The 23,967-nt window shown below is 34.6% G+C and overlaps 4 protein-coding genes across 7 annotated transcripts; 2 read left to right on the top strand and 2 right to left on the bottom strand.

Annotated features, from left to right (window-relative positions):
* Positions 1–3,152: 3,152 nt before the first annotated feature.
* On the bottom strand, positions 3,153–5,701 carry LOC101055513 (Hop-interacting protein THI143). 3 transcript variants are annotated; one of them, XM_010326990.4, is made up of 2 exons: positions 4,501–5,701; positions 3,153–3,408 (listed from the first exon to the last, which is right to left on the bottom strand). In XM_010326990.4, exon 1 carries the CDS (start codon positions 5,518–5,520, stop codon positions 4,537–4,539), a length of 984 nt encoding a protein of 327 aa, XP_010325292.2. In that variant the 5' UTR covers positions 5,521–5,701; the 3' UTR covers positions 3,153–3,408; positions 4,501–4,536.
* Positions 5,702–7,458: 1,757 nt separating this feature from the next.
* LOC101261543 (uncharacterized) lies at positions 7,459–12,450 on the top strand. 2 transcript variants are annotated; one of them, XM_010327017.4, is made up of 8 exons: positions 7,483–7,942; positions 8,347–8,530; positions 8,613–8,863; positions 9,763–9,877; positions 10,966–11,058; positions 11,302–11,445; positions 11,795–11,913; positions 12,234–12,450. In XM_010327017.4, exons 1-7 carry the CDS (start codon positions 7,563–7,565, stop codon positions 11,909–11,911), a joined length of 1,284 nt encoding a protein of 427 aa, XP_010325319.1. In that variant the 5' UTR covers positions 7,483–7,562; the 3' UTR covers positions 11,912–11,913; positions 12,234–12,450. The 2 variants fall into 2 exon arrangements, with proteins under 2 accessions (XP_004245449.1, XP_010325319.1); XM_004245401.5 differs by lacking the exon at positions 12,234–12,450 and having other exon boundaries at positions 7,459–7,942; positions 11,795–12,116.
* On the bottom strand, positions 12,336–17,800 carry LOC101261842 (probable inactive purple acid phosphatase 27). Its single transcript, XM_004245402.5, has 12 exons — positions 17,526–17,800; positions 17,367–17,458; positions 17,223–17,292; positions 17,022–17,144; positions 16,755–16,847; positions 16,479–16,608; positions 15,709–15,790; positions 15,478–15,610; positions 14,238–14,443; positions 14,014–14,139; positions 12,867–13,176; positions 12,336–12,752 (listed from the first exon to the last, which is right to left on the bottom strand). Exons 1-12 carry the CDS (start codon positions 17,679–17,681, stop codon positions 12,447–12,449), a joined length of 1,827 nt encoding a protein of 608 aa, XP_004245450.1. The 5' UTR covers positions 17,682–17,800; the 3' UTR covers positions 12,336–12,446.
* Positions 17,801–21,081: 3,281 nt separating this feature from the next.
* On the top strand, positions 21,082–23,817 carry LOC101262139 (IQ domain-containing calmodulin-binding protein SUN24). The gene is made up of 5 exons (XM_004245403.5): positions 21,082–21,804; positions 21,877–22,083; positions 22,301–22,546; positions 22,649–22,777; positions 22,865–23,817. The coding sequence occupies exons 1-5, from the start codon at positions 21,676–21,678 to the stop codon at positions 23,621–23,623; spliced, it is 1,470 nt and encodes a 489-aa protein (XP_004245451.1). The 5' UTR covers positions 21,082–21,675; the 3' UTR covers positions 23,624–23,817.
* The last annotated feature ends 150 nt before the right edge of the window (positions 23,818–23,967 follow it).

Genomic DNA, 23,967 nt, shown 5'->3' with positions numbered 1-23,967 from the left:
ATGATTATATATGTCAGATAAAATTATTAGTTATATGTGAATTTAATTTGATTTTTTCTTTATGGCTCTAGATTCGGAAGAAAAAAAAAGAAAGTTATACATATTAAATCATTTCTTTTCGAGTAAAATCTTCGCTATGATATGATTTTTTTAATAATAATAAAAGTAGTATGTGATGACTAGTATATGAGAAGTTTAATTAAACATGTATGGACCAAGATGGAGAAAGAGAAGCGTGGACTAGCTAAATTTTTTATGTTAAAGTGATTGACGCTTAACCATTAGCTTTTGTTGTGGTAAAGCAATGAATCAGTAATTATCAGCTAAAGTCAAGATAAAGAGTTTGAGTTCTAATTTTTTTTTAAATTTAATTAGAATTTTTAAGTGTATATATATATATATATTAAATTTTTTAGTACAAATATTGAATCTACAAAAAATTAGTAATCCATTCGAATTTAGAAGCTCTTAACTAACTCTGGCTCTGACCGACCGAAAGAAGGGTTCACATTTACTTGCCATAAAGCAAGGAAGATGGTATCATATGAACATACAGGTGCAAAGATAAAATATTATTTTTGTTTTAAAATGGTTGACCCTAGTTTTGATGTTTGCAGACAACTAGGAGCATTGTGGAATTCTGCCGCATTATAGAAAAAGTGGTAAATAGCAATGACCCAAAACACATGTGCTGACTCCATTCAACTACCTCAAAGACCGTCTCTTCGGGGACATCCGATTGAAAAATAAAATAGTTTTTTTTTTAAAAAAATAATGATTTAGTTTGATTTGAAATAAAAATTTAAAAAAAAGAAATAAGACTTTTTAATTTTGTAATTTTAAATTAAAATTATGTCAAATGTACTTAAATGTATTTTAATTTTGTGATCTTAAACATGCCAAGTAGAAAGTTAAAGTTAAAGTGTTAAATTTTTTTTATTTTATTTTGAAACAACCTAAAAAGGAAATATAATAATATTTTTTTTAAAATGGAGGGAGTACTAAAATTAAAATATCACAAGTGGAATAAAAAATATACACCTTGGAACAACTCTTTTTACTACTTTGGAATATTTGATAATTTCAAAAGTAAATTTAATGTTTTGACGATTAAACACCTACGCTCCTACTAGTTAGCTCTGCACATTACCAGTATTATGGTGTCAGCTTGATCAATTTTTTTGTTCCTTTTAGTTTCCACTAAACGGAGTTGAAGAAGAGAATGGAGAATAAAACACTCCAACAGTTATCAAGGATTGGAATTGCAGCATATGATTGAAATAGATAGTATTGCCCTGTTCTATTACTGAGAAAAACAAACAAACAAACTAACTAACTATCAAAAAAAGGTAGATAGTTGTCATTATTAGTCAAAGCAACATGCATGTTTTCAGATAAAGTTTAGTTTTTCCTAAGCGACATTTTATACAATAACCAGTTTGTTTAATTATTTAGTGACAGTTTTAGCATTTTTTGTTTATTAATATAATTTATGTATTCGCTAAAAGATGTTGTGATTGCAATGTCTTTTGTGGTTCTAATTTGGGTTTTAGGGAGCTTCAAAAGTCTACTGATTGCATTGTAGCCCACAGGCCCAATTACTATTTAACATAAAAGTACATGCCTTTATTCAAAACTACTAGTAATATTTTTGCATTTATTCTATGGAAATAAAATAATGTTCTACTTCACCAAAATTAAAAGATAAAAGACCATCCTTTCTCTAATGGAATGTGTTGATTTAAAAAAATAGTGAAGGGTGAGTTGAAAATAGGGGGTAATGACATGATCATGTTCAGGGCGGTGGAACTTGCTAAAGATGATGAAACATGCAAGTTGAAAAAATAAAGAATTCTTGTCTTTTAGATTTCTCAATTTTAACTCTTTTATTTAACATTCAATTTTGTTAGGAACCAATATGTTATGCTTGTAAAATTGTCCATCTCATATCCTACACCTTGCGCTTTCTTATGCACTATCTATGACAATACATACAAGTCTCAGATTATTTTTAATTATAAGTCGTGGGTTTATGTATGTACGTACATCCACAAATATAAAGTCCAGATTTTCTTTAGAAATACTAATTAAATACAGACCTCAGCATAATCTCTATAACTTGCTATGATGCCCAAGCCAATGGTATGTATATATATAAATTTATTGTACTAAACTGATTTGTTTTATCGGAAGGAACAATTAATAGATGACTAAAACAAAAACATCAAAAGATAAAATTAAAAAAAATCATCGCTTGCATATTGACTGATGTTACAGAGAGTATATCATATCGAAGACAAATGAAGGTATCACACAAGTGAAGAGTCGAAAATTCAGTTTTAGGGCATTTAGCAACAGTTGTGACACTCTCCATCAACTCTTGTCTCTTGTCCAATAGTTGTTTTGGACTTATGATGACCAATTTAACTTTCCAAAAATCCTTCTTCTTCTTCATGTTGTTGTAGCGATAGAATAATGGGGAAGACCATCGTTGGCTATCGAAATTAGACATTCAATTTGATCTTTCATGTCCTATTTGTATATTAAAAATAATATTAGTGCTGCTTTCTTGTTTGTTGAGCGGTATGAGTACTTGTTATGCTTCCACGACTTTTAAAAATAAGGCCTCATTCGATTTGCCGCCTTTCACTTTTTCCTTTTAGAATAAGGGACAAACTCTTCTTTTTCTAATTTGTGAGTCGCAAATGAAAGTACACACTCATTTCCGCCCGCACCCAACCACAAATTACATCTTTATCTAATTATTATACATATCGAAGGCTTTTACGAATTTAATTTCATATTATACACGAGCCCCTGCCTTCGGATACAAAATCTTTTCAATATAGAATTAGTAGACAAAATTAATAATTCTCCAATTGAAAATGTAGACAATACTTATTTGATGATCATTTTAACATACAAGTATGGTTCACACATTACTTTGAATTAATTCGTGAATAAAATGAGAAACTGAGTATAGATTAAGGGTGTGTTTGGTACGAAGGAACATGTTTTTCTAGAAATTAAGTACATATATGATTTATTTTCTCATGTTTTATTGGTGAGTAGAAAATATTTTTCGAAAAAATATTTTAGTGTTTGGTTTTGAGCGAAAAATGTTTTTGAGAAATATCTATCCGTAAGTAAGGTAAAAGCAACAAATTTATCATATCATTAATATATTATTGAATATTGTTGGTACCTACGCGTTTTAATTTACACTGCATCTCATAATACAAGCCAGTTGATTCATTTAGTGCTGAATCTCAACCGAATGTGCCCAAACTTGAGCTAAATCTTACAAAAAGCTGCCCTTGAGAGCTTCATGTACTGCACCTTCATCTGTAATTGCATTTTGATGATGTCTACATAATCCATTTATTGCACTACAAATAGAACTGGACCCTGGCCGAGATTTAAGAATCAATATATCACTTAGCTTGATGATATCAGTCATTATATCTTAGTTAGTTTCTGTTGGTCAAAAATACAAATCTAGTAAAGGCAGACCTAAATGCATATGAAAAATGCAACATTATTATCATTAAAACATATTGATCTGATCTGGATAATCAATGTAAGCTATTGCCTTACCTGTGATGAAACTCTAACCAGTAATTTGCATTCACAAAGTAGAAGAAGAGGGAAAGCAAGAACACTTTAAAAATGGAAAGTGACTGACTACTGCCAAATAGTAATGGCTGAAATAGCTCCCAAATTATTACAGACGCTCCCTCAGTTTCATTCTATTAGAACTTGTTTGACTGGGCATGGAATTTAAAGAATGAAAGAGAGACCCTTGGATCATGTGGTATCTAAATGCCATGAAATTTATGGCTATTAAATCATGTCATTGAGAGTAAAGTCCATAGCTAAATGTTTCAAACATATAAATGTGTCATTCTTTACGGAAAATTCCTCGGTGCAGAAAGAAGTACAGGGGTTCTAACAGAGATATCAGTGTTTGGTAGAAATGATCTTTAAAGAAAGTTGTGACCTTTAATAAAGAAAATAAGTGTAAAAAACACACACCTAAACTATCCATTTTTTTTTTAGTTTCATGTCTAAACTATTAAGACTGTGAGTTTCATACCTAAACTATCACTAATTAGTAATTAAATAACCCTCAGACGTATTTCAGTGAACTTTTTTTTTCAGTTAAGAAATCAGCATAAGTGTTCCAAGTACCATTCTAATCAATCCCTGGGCCTCGAGCTGTTCATGGAGTAATTCCATTTCAGAAGCAGTTCAATGTAATCACAAATAGTACCATGGTATTTAAAAATGCTAACAGCCTAGCACTGCTGGTGATACTAAATGTTAAACTATGCTTTCTCTTTATGGCTGTACAGAATTAGTTTATGCAACTCTGCTATAACCAGTTAGTAAGTCAAAACCAAAGGTAGCAGTAGCTCAATCTTCATCAAGGTTAATTTGCCAAAGGAGCACCAAGTTTAGATATATATGCAAATAAAAGAGAGTGCATTAGAGACTAACCAAGCTAGGTCCTGAGAGTCACAACTCCTGCATCAATCAGCAGCAAATGGGGCAAAGTACCAATCCATTTTCATTACACTCACTACACCGCACCACGACAGCTCTGCCTTCATTCTGTTCCACATCTTCCTTCACCATCTTGCAGCTCCCATTACATGTAAAACAAGGCATGAACCTGATACCCCCGCAACCCTCACAAACAGAACCAGCTTTCATCTTCGGCAATCCTTGAAGCAAATCCCCAAAATTTCCCTCCTCCACAATCCTCATTACCTCCTCAGCTCCTCCAATGTACCTCCCTTTAAAGAACACCCTTGGAGGTATTAACTCAGTGCTCTCTTTACCCTTCACCAGCTGCTTCAGTTCTTCCCTGAAACCTTTATCCATCGAAATATCCCTCTCAGAATACAAAACCCCAAGCCCCTCAATCGCTGATCTCACAGCATTACAAGCCTCAAAGGTCTTCCTCACACCCCTCAACGTTGTCGTATAGATCACTATTTTATCGTCACCATTTGGCGGACAAATCCTTTCAAACCCATCAAGCACGGAAGCAGAAGACAATCTCGTGGGGTTAAAAATGTCGGTTTTATCAAGCGCATGGGTAAAAGATGGAATATTGGGGCTTGAATTCTCTTTGTTGGGGGATGATCTCAAAAATCTGAAACTAGAATCAGGGGTTGATTTGCGTAAAGAGAGAAATCGAAAGCTGTCAGAGATGGGTGTGGTGGAGGTGGAATCAAGACCAGCCATAAGTTCCCAAGAGTTGATGATGTCGGACTTGAGGATTCTGGGTTCGAACAAGGGGCTTGGGACAAGCGAACCAAGAGTGTGGCGAGGCGGTAGGGTAGGGGTGGGAGGGACAGTGATGGGTGGGGGAGTAGAAGGTGGATCAAGGGTTAAAAGACCATAAGTGGTGGAAGTTAGAGAGACAATGTGGTGGCTAAAACCGGCAGCAGAGCCACCCATTTGGGTGAATTCATTCTCTTGATTGAGCAAAGTGGATGAAACGCAACCCATTTGCAATGGCAGAAGAGAGAGTCAACGAAGTGAAGTGTGTGATGAAGACAAAGGAGTAGTAGTTTAATGGCGGAGTTCGAGGAGTTCGTATTCAATTTTTGAAAAATGGACATGGAAATTCTTTGCTATTTTTACCGCTCAAATATTTCATTTTCAAATTCGATCCCTAAACTTACTGTTTCTGTCGTAAAGTGAGCCTCCACATTATCTTTTGTCCCTTTTCTTTTTTAGATAGGTCTAACTTTATTTAAATATTAAAATAGAAATTGGATTATGGATATATATTTGTGTGATATAAATATAATTAGAATCACTATACAACAACTCTAATCCAATTCATAATTCGTGTATTTTTCGATACAATTTTAAATTAATCAAATTTTATATCACATGTCCTTTTTATTTCAATACAAATTTGATTCTGTCACAAGGTTCTATATAAATTTATATATGAAATCAAGATAGTTCTCTTTCGGAAAATTCTAACACTAGTAGAAATGCCTACGATTTATTCTTCTAAAGGTGGGAAAAAAGATGAAACTAAATAAACGAATTATTCATCCAAATTTTAGTTTGAGACTCGTGTAATTAACCTAATTTTTTTGATTTAACCGTGATATTGGGATAGATCCATGAGAAATCTGATTAGAATTTATTAGTTATGACACAAATCATAATGGGTCACCCAAATAATTGACTGCTGAGCGATATGAGATGAAAAATTTTGGGATTATTGTATAGAATGACAAACTAATAATATCAAATAAATACAGTAGCTACCATTTGATTTATTTGTGTTCCTTAACAATCTGTTTGTCAGTTCCTTTCTCCTTCATATTCTCGCTCGTCGCTCTCCCTCTCTCGCTCACTCACCTCTCTTGCTTTATACAATAGAATTGTATAAATTGTGTTTCTAATTGTATAAAGCGAGAGAAATTTGTATATACATGCAAATATATATATCCCCGTCCTATATACTTATAGTTATACAATAAAAGTACTTCCTCTTTTGTCTTTCTTTCTTTCTCGTTTTATACAAATTCAAATTGTATATAATTTATCTCTTTCTCGTTTTATACAATTCAATTCAATTATATATTCTCTGCCCAAGTTTTTTTTTGCCTTTCTCCCTTTCTCGTTTTATACAATTCAAAATGTATATAATCGTCCTATACACTTATAATTATACAATTCGTTTTATACAATTCTCTGTTCAAGCTTTCTCTTTCTTGTTTTATATAATTTACTTCAATTGTATATGTATAGCAAATTATACATGCATATGTTTGTTATGAAGCGTAATTATACAAACATTGCTATAGCATACAAATATGAATTTTATGTTTGCTATATATGAAAATTGCCATGAATTTTCAATTACGATTCTAAGGGAAGGAATTGAACTAGCTATTCCTGACGGAGAGAACAAGTCATTCAATAGGGAGATTATGTGAAAACCATGTTCCTCGCAATAGCCCAATATTGAAGTTTATAGATTTCTGCATTAACTTCATTATGAAAACAGTTGAGTTCATAATTTAAACTTTTTAAATATAAGTATGAGGAAAAACTATTAATTTTTCATAACTCATACTTAAAAAGTTTGGACCCACTTGTGCAATACAAAGATTGAAGGGACCTAAATTAAGGGGTATCCCAAGTTTAAACAGTTTTGAGGCCTGTAGCAATTTAGAGAAATGGTTAAAATGTAAATATAACAAAAATCGAAGTATTGAAAGTGGCTGGCTACCTGATATGAAAGCAATTTAGAGAATTGGTTAAAATGTAAATATAACAAAAATCGAAGTATTGAAAGTGGCTGGCTACCTGATATGAAATTAGAGTGGTTTGGATTGGGCCCAACAGGTCCATTCTGATGTTTGAACACGTAAAAGGATATAGTAGTCATTTATCATCATTCTAATGTTTGAACACATAAAAAGGATATAGTAGTAATTTGCTACTTCCGATTTTTGGAATAGAAGAGAATTCGCTGCAAAGTTTAAACATTGCCAGAATTCCAAACTTTAGCGTCATACAGGATGAGTTCACACGACATACGCCGTCCATTTAAACGCCCGGCGATCTCCGACCAACAAAGACGACGAGAACTTTCATTGCTCCGCCAGTCCCAAAACCGCCACGACGCTCAGCTACAAGCCCGTCGTTTAGCTTCCACTGTCCTCTCTCTTCAATCTGACTACAACTCCTCTTCCCAAGAACAGCAGGTCGACTTAGAAGTTACAGACGAACTTGAATCCTGTCCCGAAGAAGTCGAAGACGATTATGGACATCATAAGGACGCACATGATCTTCGTCAAGCTACCAAGCTGAGAGGACCTGACGCTCGGTTATGGTTTGCCAAGCAGCTTATGCTTCCTGAGTGGATGATTGATGTTCCCGATAAATTGAATACCGATTGGTGATATTTCAATAGCATCTCCATATTTATATATTCAATTTTTATATTCTAATTTCACTTAATAAGTCTCCAAATGTTGATGCTTGTAGAATGTTTGATGTTAAATATTCACAGAGATTGAGGTCATAATGGCATTTCAACTTTGTTTGGACATAGTGGAGGTTCAACTTTTGTAGAGACTAGGTTAAAATTAAATGCTTTTTGCTTGAACTATAAAATACTTCATACTTGGTTTGTTCTACTTTGATGCCATGGTTATCTGCACCTTAGCCTACCACAAAAACTTCACTTACTTGTCGGACGAGTAGTCAGAACTGTATATTTTCTGTGGATGTCTTGCTTGATTCAAACTAAACAAACACAATCAAGCACATTATTAATCTTGGGTTGAATTTGTCGGGCAGGTATGTATTTGCTAGGCCTGCTGGAAAACGATGTTTCGTTGTTTCTTCAAATGGAACAACAATCAGTAGACTGCGCAATGGAGTTCTCTTGCACCGTTTTCCTTCTGCTCTACCCAATGGTGCCAGGACTAATAACAGTAAAGCTGCTCAATCATACTGTATTCTTGATTGCATATTTCACGAGGTAACAATTGAAACATGTAACATTGTTGCTCATATTTTGTTCTGTATATCTGAAATATTCTGCACTGCCTTTGTTGTGGCAGTCTGATGAGACTTATTATGTCATTGACGGTGTTTGTTGGGCGGGAATTTCATTATATGAGTGCACTGCCGAATTCAGATTCTTTTGGTTAAACAGCAAGCTTGCTGAGACGGGGGCTTGTGATGTTCCCTCAGCTTATCATAAATATAAATTTAGTGCTCTTCCTGTCTACAACTGTGACAAAGAAGGACTACAGACAGCTTATGCAGGACAAGTTCCATATGTCAAGGATGGATTACTTTTTTACAATAAGTAAGATCTTTTGTGTTGTTTATCTCTCATTTGTTTAGTAGAAGGCAATTTAATACAAACTATGAGCATGATTTGCTCCTAAATTTCTTAGCTCTTCTTCTCTATTTCACTGATAAAAAAGGGTGGGGGTGGCAAGCATATAAGGAGGTAACTCAGCAAGTAAGATTTTCTTTTGACTTGTCCTTACTTCCTTTGACCAATAAAGTTTTTCACATAATGGATAGTGCTTGGTGTGATGTTTCAAGTGTAATACATGAGAAGACAAGTTGTCCTTTTTTTTGAGAGTTAGTCTTGACGGGCAGGCTTTGTAAAACCTTTAAATCAAGTTGAGACGGAGCTGTTACGACTAAAGTTTTTGAAATCTTGATTGCTGCATCCGCCGTATGATAAGCAATTTGTTTGCATATATATACATTCATTGGAAATGAATATCTAGTTGAGGTGTTAGGTAACACGTGTCAGGTCCTTAGAATCATGTGCTTTCTCAGCAACTAAACCAGCTCCACTTATCTTTTAACCTTTAAAAAGAAAGCCTATTCCACCATTTAGTTCTAACTTATATTGTGAACTATTCAGTTACGTTGCGTACGGATGGCATTTAGAAGTTGCTTGTGAACAGCTTGGTCCTTTACTGAATTCACCTGTTGGTTTATCTTGCCCTTTTCCTTCTCTGCACCGTTCATTTTAGTGGCTACAATTGACACTGTTACCAATCATGGAACTAGAATACAGCACTCACATGATTTGGGAAAGTTATAGATCATGCGTTGGACCATGGCACTCTAAATGGTGGATGCTATCCTAGTGTTAAATTGTCTAGTTTTGTTGTAGTTTCTCAAGCATCATCAATTATCAAAAACTTCAAGTTTCTGTACCTCATGATTGTCCATCCCGCTCAGGCATGCACAATATCAAACAGGAAATACACCTCTATCATTGGTTTGGAAGGATGAACATTGTAGTCAGTATGTCATTGATACAGACAATAAAGGACAAGTTCAAAGTCAACAACAGGTACATTACACTATGTTCTTTTTTGATTCTGAAAGCTGTTATTTAGAGGCCAATCTAAGATTTCTAGAATATGGGTGCACCACTAATAAAGGAAAGAAAAAATGCTTATAAGTGAATTAATCTCTAGACCTCTAGGTAAATAACTCCGCATTATTTTATGAATATATGGGCCTTGCTCAATTTTAATTAAAAATAAATTTTAAAAAATAACTCAGCATTCAACCAAGTAAACCATTTTGACTTCTTGTAACATGGGTGCCAACAAATAATGTTGTACCAATTTTAGAAAAATATACATAAATTACGGAGAGACCATGGGTTCACGTGCTCCGTAATATACCTTTAAATTCACCCTTGGCTGTTAAAGTCAGGCCTGTCATCAATAAGGTCATGCAAGGATTGTAAAACTAACTTTCGGATGTAACATGTTATACTAATATCAAGAAATCACATGCTATTCGCATCACTATTAACCAAATCCCAGCTACGAACCAACTTCCAACTCAAACCGAAACAAATGCAAACCAATTGGAATACAAATGAATTGTACAAATTAGAAGTGTTGAATACCCAAACCTTAAGTTGAAGAATCCAATTGGAGCTGCTTCTCCAATGAGGACAAGACCACTCTTGATATGTATACGAATAAGTTGGTTTTGTACTTTCTAAGTCAAATAAAACTCTCCCTTTTTGTTCCTTGGAAAAATTAAAGCTCTCCCTTTTTACAGTGTTTGAAAGTACAATGTGTAGTTTGTGTTTCATTTCTTAGGGGTTGTTTTGGTTTGTGGGATAACGTATTGGCATTATGGGATTATTTTATCCCATGTTTGGTACTGTTTATTATTGTGAGATCAATAATTTGGGATTGTTTATACCAAATTTGTTGTAGTATTTTTAAACCACTCTAGTCTCTCCGTGGGATAACAATCCCGGGATTGCTAACCCCGGGGTAAAACAACGAAACGACCCATTTGCCCTTTTGTTAATCTTTTCTCCCAATGTCTTCTAAGAAAGCCAATGTTAAATTAGAAATAAAAGTGAGATCTTTGTAACCAGGTCTTAACGTATTTCTTTTGTTTTACAACCAGCTAGTTTTGGAGCTCCTGGATGATGGCAGACTGGCTACATCTGATGACCCTCCTGTCATATTTGGTTGCTTACTTGGTGAATTCATGCAAAAGGTTTGTTCATATTATTATTATGCAATTTAAGGGAGGAAGGGGTAGAGGAGATGTAAGGAAAGGCCCTCCTAATCAGCTTTCTCAATCTTCTGAAATTGGAAGAGGAAATAAATCCCTCCCTCTTTTGGTACCAGGGGAGTGTAATTCATTACAACTCTTTATCTCTCTCCACTTTTATTTTTTCCTTTATTCTGTGTAATGTCTTGACTTATCCATTACTAAATCTGTTCTCATGGTCTTCAGACAGCACTTCACCGTGGAGATCTTATAAAATTTGCTATAGGTGAAGGAGGATTAGTTGTTGTTGACAGTAAACTGGAGAAGGCTGATCTAAAATACCTGGGCAAATCCAATCGTGCACGTGCTTTTGCTGATAGTTACTCGAAGGTTAGATGGTGGATTTGGATTCCATGCCCTTTGTAGGAATTGCTAATTTAGTTACCAGTTTAAAATTTCAATCACTCAAATCTGGTGTTGATGTACTCTGCATTTGTCATGAATATCCTCCATGCAAATTATTCTTGAATGCAGCAATATAGAGAAGGAAGAGAAGACGCAAAAAATAAACACAAAAAGAGTACATATTATGGTCTTAATCTACGTGTAGATTTGTCCGGTCATTGCATGATTTGCTTTGTGATGTGTCTTCACTGTCTAAATGGAATTTGTTTCACAAATTAAGTCCTTGTTATCATTAAGAGATTTTATTCGACACAGTAACCTGGTTTTGTTTCAGGTCTTGTTCCAGCACGCAGCTCGGTATTCTCCTCTGAGAATTGAGTATCTTTTTGCATCAATCAGTTCGTATGTTGAAGGTGGAAATTCAACTCAAGATGCAGAGATGGCTGGTTAAAGGTGCAATGTGCAGGAAACACTTTTCAACTAAGCATATAAACTTGCATGGTCATGAAATTAACTGAGTGATGGGCATGATCATTCTGACCTATGCTTTTTCTTGTTTGGAACGTGCATATCTCACCATGAAAGTAACATTTTTGTGTCATGTAAGATGAGGATAATGGTGCGAAAGAATACAGTGTTTTGACTTCATCCAACAAGGGGCTTTCACTGCTTTTCTCCTCATCTTGTCTACCCTTTATTCATAATTTGGGCACACTAAACTTTTACATGAAGAAGATTAATGGGCTCTGAAAATCCTTAGCTTCTGAATGCAGGCCCACAGCTTAACTTTTGCTCCGGTGTCCAACAATTCATCATTGACGTAATATTGTTCAAACAGGGCTCGAAAACTGTATTCAGTCATGAGTGAAAATAGATTTGCTAAAACCAAAGAAAATGTACATTATGGCTTCTTGTATTGTATTGGAACCAATTTCAACAAATTCTGTAGCTGAATTCTTTTCCCTAGTATACATGTACAGTTTGATTTAAGATGCAAAAGTGGTTGGCTCACAACCATCGTGAACACAAGCTAAGACGTCTTTATAGTCTCTTGAGATGGTGAAAGAATCATAAACTTTGCCGTCCCTACTCTTTTTGTATTCAAAAAGTAGTGATGAATGATTAAATGCTGTAAGCTTGACAAATCCCCAATCGTAATCCCTGTGAAGACTCCAAGTGGTATTAATTGGGGTGAACTCTGATAAGTGGCTTCCTCCGCCACCCACAACAACATGGATTGTTCCATTAACAATACCAGAATAGTGTGATCTTTCCGAGTTAACACATTGGTTCTGCATCATAGAAAAGTGAAACAATGAGAATGGATGTTATTTGTAGTACTGAGTTCTGTGAACTTGAGAAAAGAATTGCATGATTCAACATTGAAATGAATTAGCACTGGTTACCTGATAAATGGGACAAGTTCTTTCATAGTTATGGACATGACCATAAAATGCAATATCCACTTTATACTTCTGCCAAAGCTTCTGCAAGCTTTCCCTTCCCATGGGCTCCTCAAATGAGCCTTCTAAGCCATACCATTTGTCTGAAGAGTAACCAAGAACCCGATGAGCAGCAAATATCAGCCAAGGCTGCTTCTGTCTGTCTACTGATGCAAGACAATGTTCAATAAATCTGTATTGCTCAGACCCCTCTCTCCAATCATGCTCACTGTCTGCTATGCAGAAGTGAAACATGCCATAATCTGTGGAATACCTGCAGTTTGGATACACAAGGTCATATCAAAATGTAAGAAGCTATCGAAGAGGGTGTTCCATAATATTTTCTTGAGGATGAGTGTGTTCTATAATATTTGCTGAAAGCACATTCCCAATATATAAGACACAGTTGCATTGAAAAGAGAGGGAAAATAAGCTTCCTTTTGGATTGTAACTTGCTCATTTCTAGCTTCTCAATTTGTTTTTGAAAAACCAAACTTCAACATATTCGTCTATAGCTTCTGAAGTATTTCAAACATGTGAAAAGTGCAAAATGAACTAAAAACAATCAACTCATTTCATTCACTATAGAGACTGGACAAATTAAAACCAAGCAAGACCTCTGAATCATGAGATGACTCGAAAATATGATTCTTCAGCACAAGCACTTGAACATTTTTTTCTGAGAGGAAGGCAATCGTATTATAAAAACAGCACTAACGAAGTGCTGAAGTAATTACAGGTTGAGCAAAAACCAAAAATGAACCACTTTCTAATCTTACAGGGATTCTAAGATGCTAAGAATTGATTCTGCATCATTAACAAACTGTTCCTTGCACTAAAAAGGAACTTGATCTGTTGAATTGTTTCAATGTGCATAAACTTGATCTGTTTTGAGTATTTCAGTATAAGCACTTAAAGAATCCTCAAAGTCCCCTCTTTTGCCCAATACAGAAAAGTTATGCACCCATTTTGTACTTGTCACAACTGAACGTAGATTCTCTTTTTCTTGTTGGGGGTGGGGGTGTTGGGAGATGGAGAGAGGACACTCAAAACAGATAATTCTCCAGACCTTCATGTCACATATAACGAAAAACACAGAATAGTTTATTACCAAAAGTTAGCTCTATTATCAGCAGGAACATAAAACATGGTCTGAGCTAGCACTCCACATTCTCCACCAGAGTCCATAACATCATAGAAGGAACCAGTTCCAGGCCAATCACGCTCATGATTACCACTGCACGAAGATCATATATATATATATATCATATAAGAATAAACAGAGAAAGCCAAGATTGAAGCTTAATCACAGAAAATATTGTTAAGGGCGCGAACCTTGCAATCATATAGGGTACTGTTGATGCAACAGGTTCCACTTGTGCAGTAAATTGGTCCCACTGTGATATGTATCCATTGGCATAGGTAATGTCTCCTATATGGAAAACTATATCAATGTTTTTAAGGTCATTGATGAGTTGGTCCGTTGTATTCAGTGAGCCTGGCTGATAATTACTATACTCATTTGAACCATCCCGCTCAGCCTGAAAATCACTATGCAGTTTAGTCTAGTGATTTACGTATTGACAAAAAGAGTGAGGTGAGGAACAGGACAAAAACACAATACTCTGTGAATCCAGGTCTTCTGCTCAAACAAACAACTACAAGAATAATACACCAAAAGGGTCTTCTGATATTCACCAGACTATTCAATGAAGCACACTTCTTCAAGTTGGTAAATGGTTGGTGATGCTTTTGTAAAATGCACAGAGTTATTGTAGAACAGACAGAGACTCAGCATAGGGGAACATAAAAGATTACCACAACATTCAGCTTATGTCAGTGAGAGGTAAATCCTACAAGCGAATTTCCAATTGGCGTTAAATGCTCAACAAAGGAGAAAAACCAAGCTTAGTCTTTGGCCATCAATATATAGTGTAGCACTTAATTTCTATTCAAAAGTAAATGACTGATGCCACATGAAGTGGCTATACATTTTTATAGGATCAGTGGTAACACAAGCATAGAGTTGGTAGTTTATCCGATCAAACACATTCCAAAGGAAATATGATTGTAAATGAAGAGACTGTTGTTCAAATATGCAGTAGTAAATGAACAGTTTGTTGGCTCGAAAAACTACTCACATACATCTTAAACTTGAATTACAATGCACTTAGTGAAGCGCTGCAGAGAAATTTGTACGAACCTGGTATAAGAGTTACTACTGAAACGATGCTTAAAATCTATGCCTACAAAACATTTTTTTAAACTAGAAAACATTCTTTCACATTAATCTGTGGAATCAAGCTGTTTAGGACCAAAAGTCGGACCTTCACTAATACGAGAATGTAATGAGCTGAATTTTCATATCCAGAGTAGGAAGAATGATAGTTGAATGAATATTAGATTAGTCCTCCCAATATAACAATTTAAATGACACTCCCGGGACATCAAGCGTGATATACTTACTATTATAAATTCATTTTTACAAGAAAACATGCTGTTAGTTTTGATACTATATCCAGAAAGAGCAGAGAAATGGATTATCAGACCATCAGTAATTGGCAACTGAAGTTACCTTTCCCATGTCTCCAAAAATTATAACACGCTGCAATGAGTCTTGTCCTGGATATGGTGATGATCTAAAGGAATACATCTTACTCCAAACGTAGGAACCATTTGACAACATATGACCCATCTTGTATGTGTACCTGATGTATTTACCATTTCATCGAACACAATTATACATGAACTGATATCAAGTAAAAGTTTTATCCCTGACGCAATACAATTTGGAGAACAAACTTACAAGGTGCTTGGCCAAAGATCCTTCATGAAGCTAGTATGTATGAACCCTGGATCACGCCAGCCAACTGTTCGAGCAGGTGAACCTGAAGCATACATTAGAGAAGCATTACTTCATGTTGATATATCTCATTGGCTCGCAAATGATGGCGCGAGATATAATGAAAGAGCAGTTGGTTAAATATCATGATTTCTAACCCTTGAAAGTTTTATTGAAATTCTGATGTCTTAACATTCACTGAGAACCTTTGTAGACATCCTTTACAGAAGATGGACTAGACACCAATAGGCTGTCTTATATAGAGACCATAACCACATGCAGCATCAGTCAGTAAGAGGAATATGGGACAGCGTTCTATGCTAGTTCTAGTGTTAGAAATTGGAAATGCATATCCACAAATGACAAAACTCGAACTCCCAAATAGTGTGCAGTTCACTTGAAAAAGGACTGTAGTTTTTTATGCATATGCACAAATGATAAAACTTGAACTCCAAATAGTGTGTAATATACTTTTAAAAGGGAGTGTAGTCTTTTGTGTATGCTTAAATATGTTTAAAACAGGCTGAAGCTGCAGGTAGCAAATAGAAGAATCTCTTTATCTAACTTGAGAGCTTTTGCAAATGATTATTACAGAACAGGGAAGCACCTGATGCTAAAGCTAATTAAGTATGAGTCGTCTTCCATAACTAATAATTTGTAGATATGATACTTACTGTTTTTCCCCCACTTTCTAAATTTGAAAAATAACTTCAAACTAAAAAATTGTAACATACCACACATTGTATTTCTATCAAATGTCAATGTTCCTGCTGGTGAGCGATGTTGGGGATCACCCTTCCGACCCCATTCAATGAAAGGAACAGCTTCAAGTAAATTATAGCCGCTTGTCCAGGTCAATGTCATCTATGGAAGGAGAAAATTCATCAATGTACCTTAAAAGAAACTGAAGATTTACTTCATGGTGACATAGCTAGTGAGGACAGAGTGCCATCCTTAACATTAGACTAAATAAATAAAACTGATGATTAGCTAGCCTAGCACCAACTTACTTCATTCCATGATTTCCCCAAAGCAAGCCGTGGATAAAGTGGTGCTTTAGGATTTGCAAATGATATGTAATTTGAAACACCTACCAGCTTTGGCTGCAACAAATAGAATGGTATTAAGGAAACATGACGAAGACTAGCAAACAAATGGTGGAGTTTGAATGGTAAGGTGTATGGAGGTCTTATTTTTTGTAGGCATTTGCTTTAAAACAAATACAAGTACAAATTTGGGGTGGAGAATGAAAAAGATTAAGCATAGATATAACTGACATTTGACAACCCGCCTGTAAACAATGCAAAGGAGAAATCTGCCCGCTGATTGATTAACTGGAACTTGAGAGAAGTGTTTCCCGTTTTTGCATAATCCGGATTAGAGAAATTTGCAAAGTTATACTGAGAGAGACACATTATTTATTTAGGTTAGAAATTGCAAACACCTTTCCTAATTATAGTTGAATTGTAGTCACCTGCCTTTATTGGGGCTGTACAAATATATGGAGGCTGTTGTTTACCATCATTTTCCAAATAACATGTAGATCCACTGAGATGCAAAAGGAGTACAAAATAAACATTCCAAATTTATTTAACAACGAGGAAGTAGAGATTAGTACATACTTGAATTTTGCTGGAGAGAAAACTCCAACCCAGTCATCATGTGATGGGTTGGGGTTGTCAAGATGTAGAGTTACCCATTCAGTGTCACCACCCTGTCATGTCATGTCATGTGAATTAAAGATATTGCTTCAATAAAAAGGCCAAGAAGGATTCAAGTACCTTGGGAGCAAGAATAAATGGATAAGCTTTAATGGTGAGTGATGCATCAAGTGCAACAGTAGCTTTGTGGATTGCAATGTTTGATAAAGGCTGCTCTCCACTATGACCTGAAGCAACACCCAATAACACCAAAAAACATACAACAAACTTCTTCATTTTGGCAAAAGTTGCCGCCTTAGTGCTTCTGCGTTTTGATTCCAACAAATATTGTATTTTTGGCTTCTCTCTTCTTTTTTTACAAGAGTGATAATTTTAATGTTAATACATCTTTGACTACGTGGCTACATAACATACACATACATTTTCTATGCTAAATTTAAAAAGTCAAGTCAAATTTAGAGTCCGTTTGGCTCAGCTTAAAAGCTGGTCAAACTGATTTAAAAGTTATTTTTTGACTTATTTAGCTGTTTGGCAATATTCAAAATAACTTATTTTAAGTTAAAATAAAACTTATTTTAAGTTAAAAGTTAAAAGCTGGGGTAGAGATGCTTTTTTTTTCATGTGTTTAAGTTGACCACATTTTTAACTTTTTGCCCTTAATATTTTTATACAATCTCCAAATTACCCACGTAACCCTAACATCTCTTTCTTCTATTTTTCCCTTTTCACGTGTGGATGATAGACAATTACTATTTCTAATGAATGAAAATAAAATAAATCTTAAATCTTTCAAGTGATCTATTCAAATTATATATTAATAAAATGTAAAATAAGTTGCACATATAGTTAAATAAAAATTTATATTCCTCTTATAAATAATTTGTGATAATAAAGAAATATGTGAATGATAGACAATTATTATTACTTATGGATGAAACTAAAATAAAATCTTAAATCATTCTTTAATCTATTTAAATTATATATCTTTAAAATTTATAATAAATTTATATTCTCTTATAAATAATTTGTGATGAGAAAGAAATATGTGAATAATAGCAAAATATTATTATTTATGACTCACACATCAGTGTCATTGTAATTTGCATTCTTAAAATAATAATAAAATGGTCCTAAACTTAAAGATTCAACCCAAGCCCAAATATGTGTTGCTCCAAAATCATCACAATTAAAACAAGAGGCTTGGGTTATGAAAGGACTCTAAAGTTAAATTCAGGCAAAAGGTAGCCTATTTCTTTCAAATTGTAAATAATTAGTTAGAATGTATATATAATATCAAATGTAAAATGACAAGCTATTAAAATCAACATGCTTCGTGCGATGCCATATCAAATTAGACAAAAAATTTCAAACAATGAATTAATCCTCTAAAAGCTGCGACAATTGCTTTACTTTAGCGGGCGATAAAGTTCATCTACAATATATCATCTTATATATAATAAAAATTATCTATAGTAGAATATACAACTACACATCCAAGTGTAACCAAAATTAAAACTTAATAGCATTAAGAAATAACTTTACTAATCACCCAAAAAAAATTAATTTTACAATATAATTAATAATTATTTAATTTTCATGCTAATAAATAACTCATAATCTAAAAAATAATTGAAATACTATTACTTAATATTTAATTAATAAAGTTTTAAAAATATTTTAATTAACAATAAGGATAAAATTGTAATTTAACTTTAAAGACAAAATTTTTCCACTTAAAATAATATATATGATATATAGATATATTTTTTTATTTATTTTTTCAAAAGTGCAATCACATATACAACTTACATTTAAATTATTATTTTTTCTATTAATGTTATCAGCACATTCGATAACACCTCTATTGAACTAAGTTTTGCATGCCCATCATCAAATTCAAGGGCTATCCATCCACGTCATGCGACCATTTATGACTTTAAAGTCCAAAAACTTGTTTTGTATCGAAGACAGTTATAAATCACTAGTAGACTAGCAAAGATAGTAAATGATATCACATCTCCAATCCAGTCTCGTTTTGTTAGCTAATAGTATTAGTTGTTTCGCTTAGATAATCTAAAGATATTTTTTCTTTGGACTAAATCTGCATGATTTATACAACTAAGAATATTAATACACCTTACATTATATTACACTTTTTTTTTTTTACTTTCAAATATGAATGTGAAATTTTTTTTGAATGCCAAACAAGAGTTCGTTTTTTTTTTCTTTCTTTCTTTGAGGATGATGTTATTTATCCAACACAAAAAGATAGCAAATTAAATAAAACAAACTTGATAGGCATGAACTTTATAGACAATTTTCATATTGATGCATGTACGAGTCCAACAATCTTAAGATATAAATCAACCCAGTAATGGCAATATCGATTCATGCGGTCTAATAATTTTTTTTTGTTAGTGCACGTTTAGACAGAAAGCTGAAAAGCACAACGGATGAATGTTTTGTTTGATCTTTTAATTCCAAGGCAACACAACGCACGCTCAGTAGACATAAATTTAGCAAGTTATATACTTTTAATTTAAAAGCTGAATAAGGTATGTATGTTATGTGAGTTTTACTACTAATAGTTTGATCAAACTATTGTAGGTGTAAAGATTGAGATGACTGCAAATGTGTTACAAAAGGAAAGGAAGAAGTTTTCCCCAATCATTGTGATCAGATAAGCATGTTACAATGTTTACTTCTACTGTTACTTGGGATAACATTAGAAGGAAGATGGCAAGTGCATTTCTACTTTATTGTTTTATTATTATAAATAATTAAAAGCTCTGATCATATATCCCCAAATAGTTAACTGAATTGGAACGTTTATGGGCAACGTCTATCTTCTTCACGTGCCATTTCACATCCCTCAAGAGCAGAAAAAAAGCTTTTATTTTCCTACCAAACCCCAATGTACATATAAACTTTATGTGCCTAGTTCCACTTACAGGTCGGAATCACACCCCTTAATTAATTACTACCACCACTACTTTCTATCATTATGTATATATATATATAAGCATTCACTTGTTATTAGTATATATAATTGGAGAGGACTTCTTAGTGCGAATATTAGTATAGTTAAACCCCAACACAAATACTAGAGTTGAGGTAGTAAACAAAAAGGTCACCTCCATACCCGTTGGAGTGTTTAAGTTTAAATTTTTTTGCATACTTTCTTGAAAACTATTTGTACAATGAAAAAAAAACAATTTAATATAACCAATTAACATACGAATAAAACACAATTTAAAAGGCGTAGATAGGATGAAAGTTAGCAGAAAACATGACGAAGACATAGTTTTTATCATTTAAAAAGGGGAGTAAATACTTTTAGTTTTTTAAAGCAATGGGTGGCAATAGATAGAATCAAAGAGAGGGGGAAAGAAGATGAGAGAATAGAACAAGTTTGACCGGTCAATGGGATTAAAGAAGGCACTATCCTAAATCCCTTTTACCCAAAAAATAAAAAATAAAAATGGATTCCTTTTCGTTTAACCACATTACATTGGGCAGTCTTCGAGGGAAAAAATAATTGACTCTCTCTCTTACACACTTACCATAACCACATGCACACGCCTTTATCAATTTGTACTTGTACTTTCTTTATTTCATTCACACAAAATACATCTTTTTCTTAAATATAAATATCTTATATTTACAATCAAAACTAATAAATGTTTATATAGAATCCTATGATTACTACATAACCTCATTTAATTTGGTGTAAACATTAATACAACCACCAGAAAGCACTAAGAAGAGAAATATTCCTACTACTTTACAAGTAATTGTAGAGTGTGCATGAAATAATTGTTTGCAGATAAAAATTGAACTCTGAGATGCAGATAACACGTGAAGCCATGAGGGATGGTCAGTCGCTCGGTAGAAAAAAAGACACATTCTATCACTAATAATTTAAGAACTTTGGATTCTTATGTTGCAGCCAGCAATTACTTCACTTGGTTTAAAAAAGAAGAGGGGGGTTATTTTAAGGCAGCTTCACTCATTTTAATGTCTGATTGGTGAAAAGCTCTGCTGACACTTAGCCCCACCACACCACTAGTGTTGGCAATGCCAATGCAAATATAAAACACCTACACTTTGAATAGATGCTGCACGGATAAAATAAATACGCACACTTGAGACATCAGTCATTTCTCTCCCTCCCTTTATTTATTGTTTCAGGAGCTAAAGGCTTTTGCCCACCACTCTCTCTTCTTCTATCTATATATGTCGCTTTAACCAAAGCAATTTCTACCTCTCAATGGGAAAGAAAAAGGGTGCTACTTCATGGTTGAGTGCTGTAAAGAGGGCTTTCAGGTCACCAACTAAAGATAACAGCTGCGACAAAAAGGCAAAAATAGAGCATCAACTAGACGAAGATGAAGAAAAGGTAATCCTGCATTTCTTTTTACTACACCGGTATGCTGTCTACCAAAATATTTAATTGGAGTAACTTGTACAGAAAAGAGACAAGAGAAGGTGGTTATTCAGAAAACAGTCACAAAGTGAAGGGAAGGCAATGGTTGATCCAAAGCATGCAATTGCACCTGAAGCTGCTGTGGCCACGGATCAAGCAGCACTTGAGATCATAAGGTTGACACGATCTAACAAGTATTCACCTTCAAATAATGCTGCTGTGCTCATCCAAACAGCATTCAGAGGATATCTGGTAACCCAATCTTATTTGACCATTTAATTAGTGTTACTGACAAGATTGTTAAGATACAAGTTACGTAGATGTGTCGGTGCTATTTAACTTGGTATAAAATGGACAATGTTTTGGGAGTAATTTAGAAAGAAGAAAGTAGATAGCTTTAGATTTGGGACCATTTTCAATTGATCACGAGAGTGTTAAATATATTTACAGATAGATATTGCAATTGCAGGCAAGGAGGGCACTAATTGCATTGAAGGGGATAGTGAAGCTTCAAGCATTAATAAGGGGTCAAAATGTCCGGAAGCAAGCTAAGATGACACTCAAATGTATGCAAGCTCTGCTTAGGGTGCAGGCTCGGGTTCGTGAACAACGTGCTCGCCTTTCACACGATGGAGGCCGCAGGTCCATGTTTGCTGAAACAACGAATTTATGGGACTCTAAATATCTTCGTGACATCCGAGATAGGAATTCCAGAGTGAGTTCTACTTTCCGCTCCTTAGTTACTACTGTGTCATAAACAGCACTCACTAGCCGCTCTCTGTCTCTAACACTAGTAAATTTTTTGTACTCCGTGCAGTCTAGAGATGGAAGCTCAATTGCAGACGATTGTCCGAGATCACTTGTAGAGCTGGAATCAATGTTACAAGCCAGAAAAGAAGCCTCCTTCAAGCGGGAAAAATCCCTTGCTCATGCTTTTACTCAACAGGTTCAACTTTAATTTCTGTATCCCTTTAATTAATTATCATGTTACATCAACTGAAATACACCGTCTTTTACACATTCGAAAATCAAGGAATTGGATGAGATGGATATTGTTTGTAGTGAAGAAAGAAATGAAAGGGAATTAGAAGAGACAGCGAATTGGCTAGACGAGTGGATGTCATCAAAGCAATGGAACAGAGGTTCATTTGACAGAAGAGACTCTATAAAGACTGTTGAGATGGACACGGCTAAGCCATATTGTAACATGGTTCCAAATGCTCGAAGATCACAACACTCTAGCCCACTTCACAGACAGGCTAGTAGTCCTCATTATACTGCTAATTCTCCCCATCACCAGAGATCATCACATTACAATTACTCGGCAATTCAACCACCAGCCACCCCACCCCCTTGTCAACCAAAACCTCTTCAAATGCGCTCAACAAGCCCACGTAAAAGCCAATCAACTGCAAACACTCCATGCCTACGCTCAACGAGCCGTTCAAACAGTATAATGTCCCGGTATAGTACTTCAGGAAATGATGCATCAGTTCCTAACTATATGGCTGCCACTGAGTCAGCAAAAGCTCGGATTCGTTCACAAAGCACACCTAAACAAAGACCTTCCACACCAGAAAGAGAAAGAGTTGGAGCGGTGAAAAAACGGCTGTCTTACCCTATTCCTGAGCCATACACTGGGTATGGCTACAGTCAGAACTTGAGAAGTCCTAGCTTCAAAAGTCTTCAAGCTGCGTATGTTGGGATGGAACAACAATCATGTTACACGGACAGCCTTGGTGGAGAAATTTCTCCTTGTTCAACTACTGATTTAAGGAGATGGTTAAGATGAGAAAGATTACTGGAATTAACCAAAGCCATCCTGTGTGTCCTAGCCAGGAAAAATCAGGGTGCTAGGTGAATGCTGTCAGCCCTGATGTGTATTTCTTTTCTTCATTTTCTCTAGTGGATTCATTATGCACCTAGGAATTATAATCACATTTCAAATCCAAACTAATACTAACTACTACTTAAATTAACCTAAAACAGAGTGAGGCAATGTTTTCTTTTACCAGATATGCTAATGCGGAGAATATTGTTGTGAGGCCCGACTGGAAAAGTGAAGAAAATTAGTAGGAAGAAACAATGTTTAAAATTGAAGTATAGACATAATTGAACTACATGACTGTAGAAAGG

The sequence above is a fragment of the Solanum lycopersicum genome, chromosome 8, assembly GCF_036512215.1.
Source record: "Solanum lycopersicum chromosome 8, SLM_r2.1".
NCBI lineage: Eukaryota > Viridiplantae > Streptophyta > Magnoliopsida > Solanales > Solanaceae > Solanum > Solanum lycopersicum.
This window is presented reverse-complemented; position numbering and strand designations above follow the sequence as displayed.

Bases quoted from the DNA above. Each gene is read 5' to 3' on its own strand.
- LOC101055513 (XM_010326990.4), bottom strand. From the start codon at position 5,520: ATGGGTTGCGTTTCATCCACTTTGCTCAATCAAGAGAATGAATTCACC.
- LOC101261543 (XM_010327017.4), top strand. From the start codon at position 7,563: ATGAGTTCACACGACATACGCCGTCCATTTAAACGCCCGGCGATCTCC. The intron at 7,943-8,346 runs GTGATATTTCAA...TTTGTCGGGCAG, and splicing joins GATAAATTGAATACCGATTG to GTATGTATTTGCTAGGCCTG. The intron at 8,531-8,612 runs GTAACAATTGAA...TTGTTGTGGCAG, and splicing joins TTGATTGCATATTTCACGAG to TCTGATGAGACTTATTATGT.
- LOC101261842 (XM_004245402.5), bottom strand. From the start codon at position 17,681: ATGAAGAAGTTTGTTGTATGTTTTTTGGTGTTATTGGGTGTTGCTTCA. The intron at 17,459-17,525 runs GTACTTGAATCC...ATGACATGACAG, and splicing joins CATTTATTCTTGCTCCCAAG to GGTGGTGACACTGAATGGGT. The intron at 15,791-16,478 runs GTATGTTACAAT...TGTATGCTTCAG, and splicing joins TGATAGAAATACAATGTGTG to GTTCACCTGCTCGAACAGTT.
- LOC101262139 (XM_004245403.5), top strand. From the start codon at position 21,676: ATGGGAAAGAAAAAGGGTGCTACTTCATGGTTGAGTGCTGTAAAGAGG. The intron at 22,547-22,648 runs GTGAGTTCTACT...TACTCCGTGCAG, and splicing joins TCCGAGATAGGAATTCCAGA to TCTAGAGATGGAAGCTCAAT. The intron at 22,778-22,864 runs GTTCAACTTTAA...TCGAAAATCAAG, and splicing joins CTCATGCTTTTACTCAACAG to GAATTGGATGAGATGGATAT.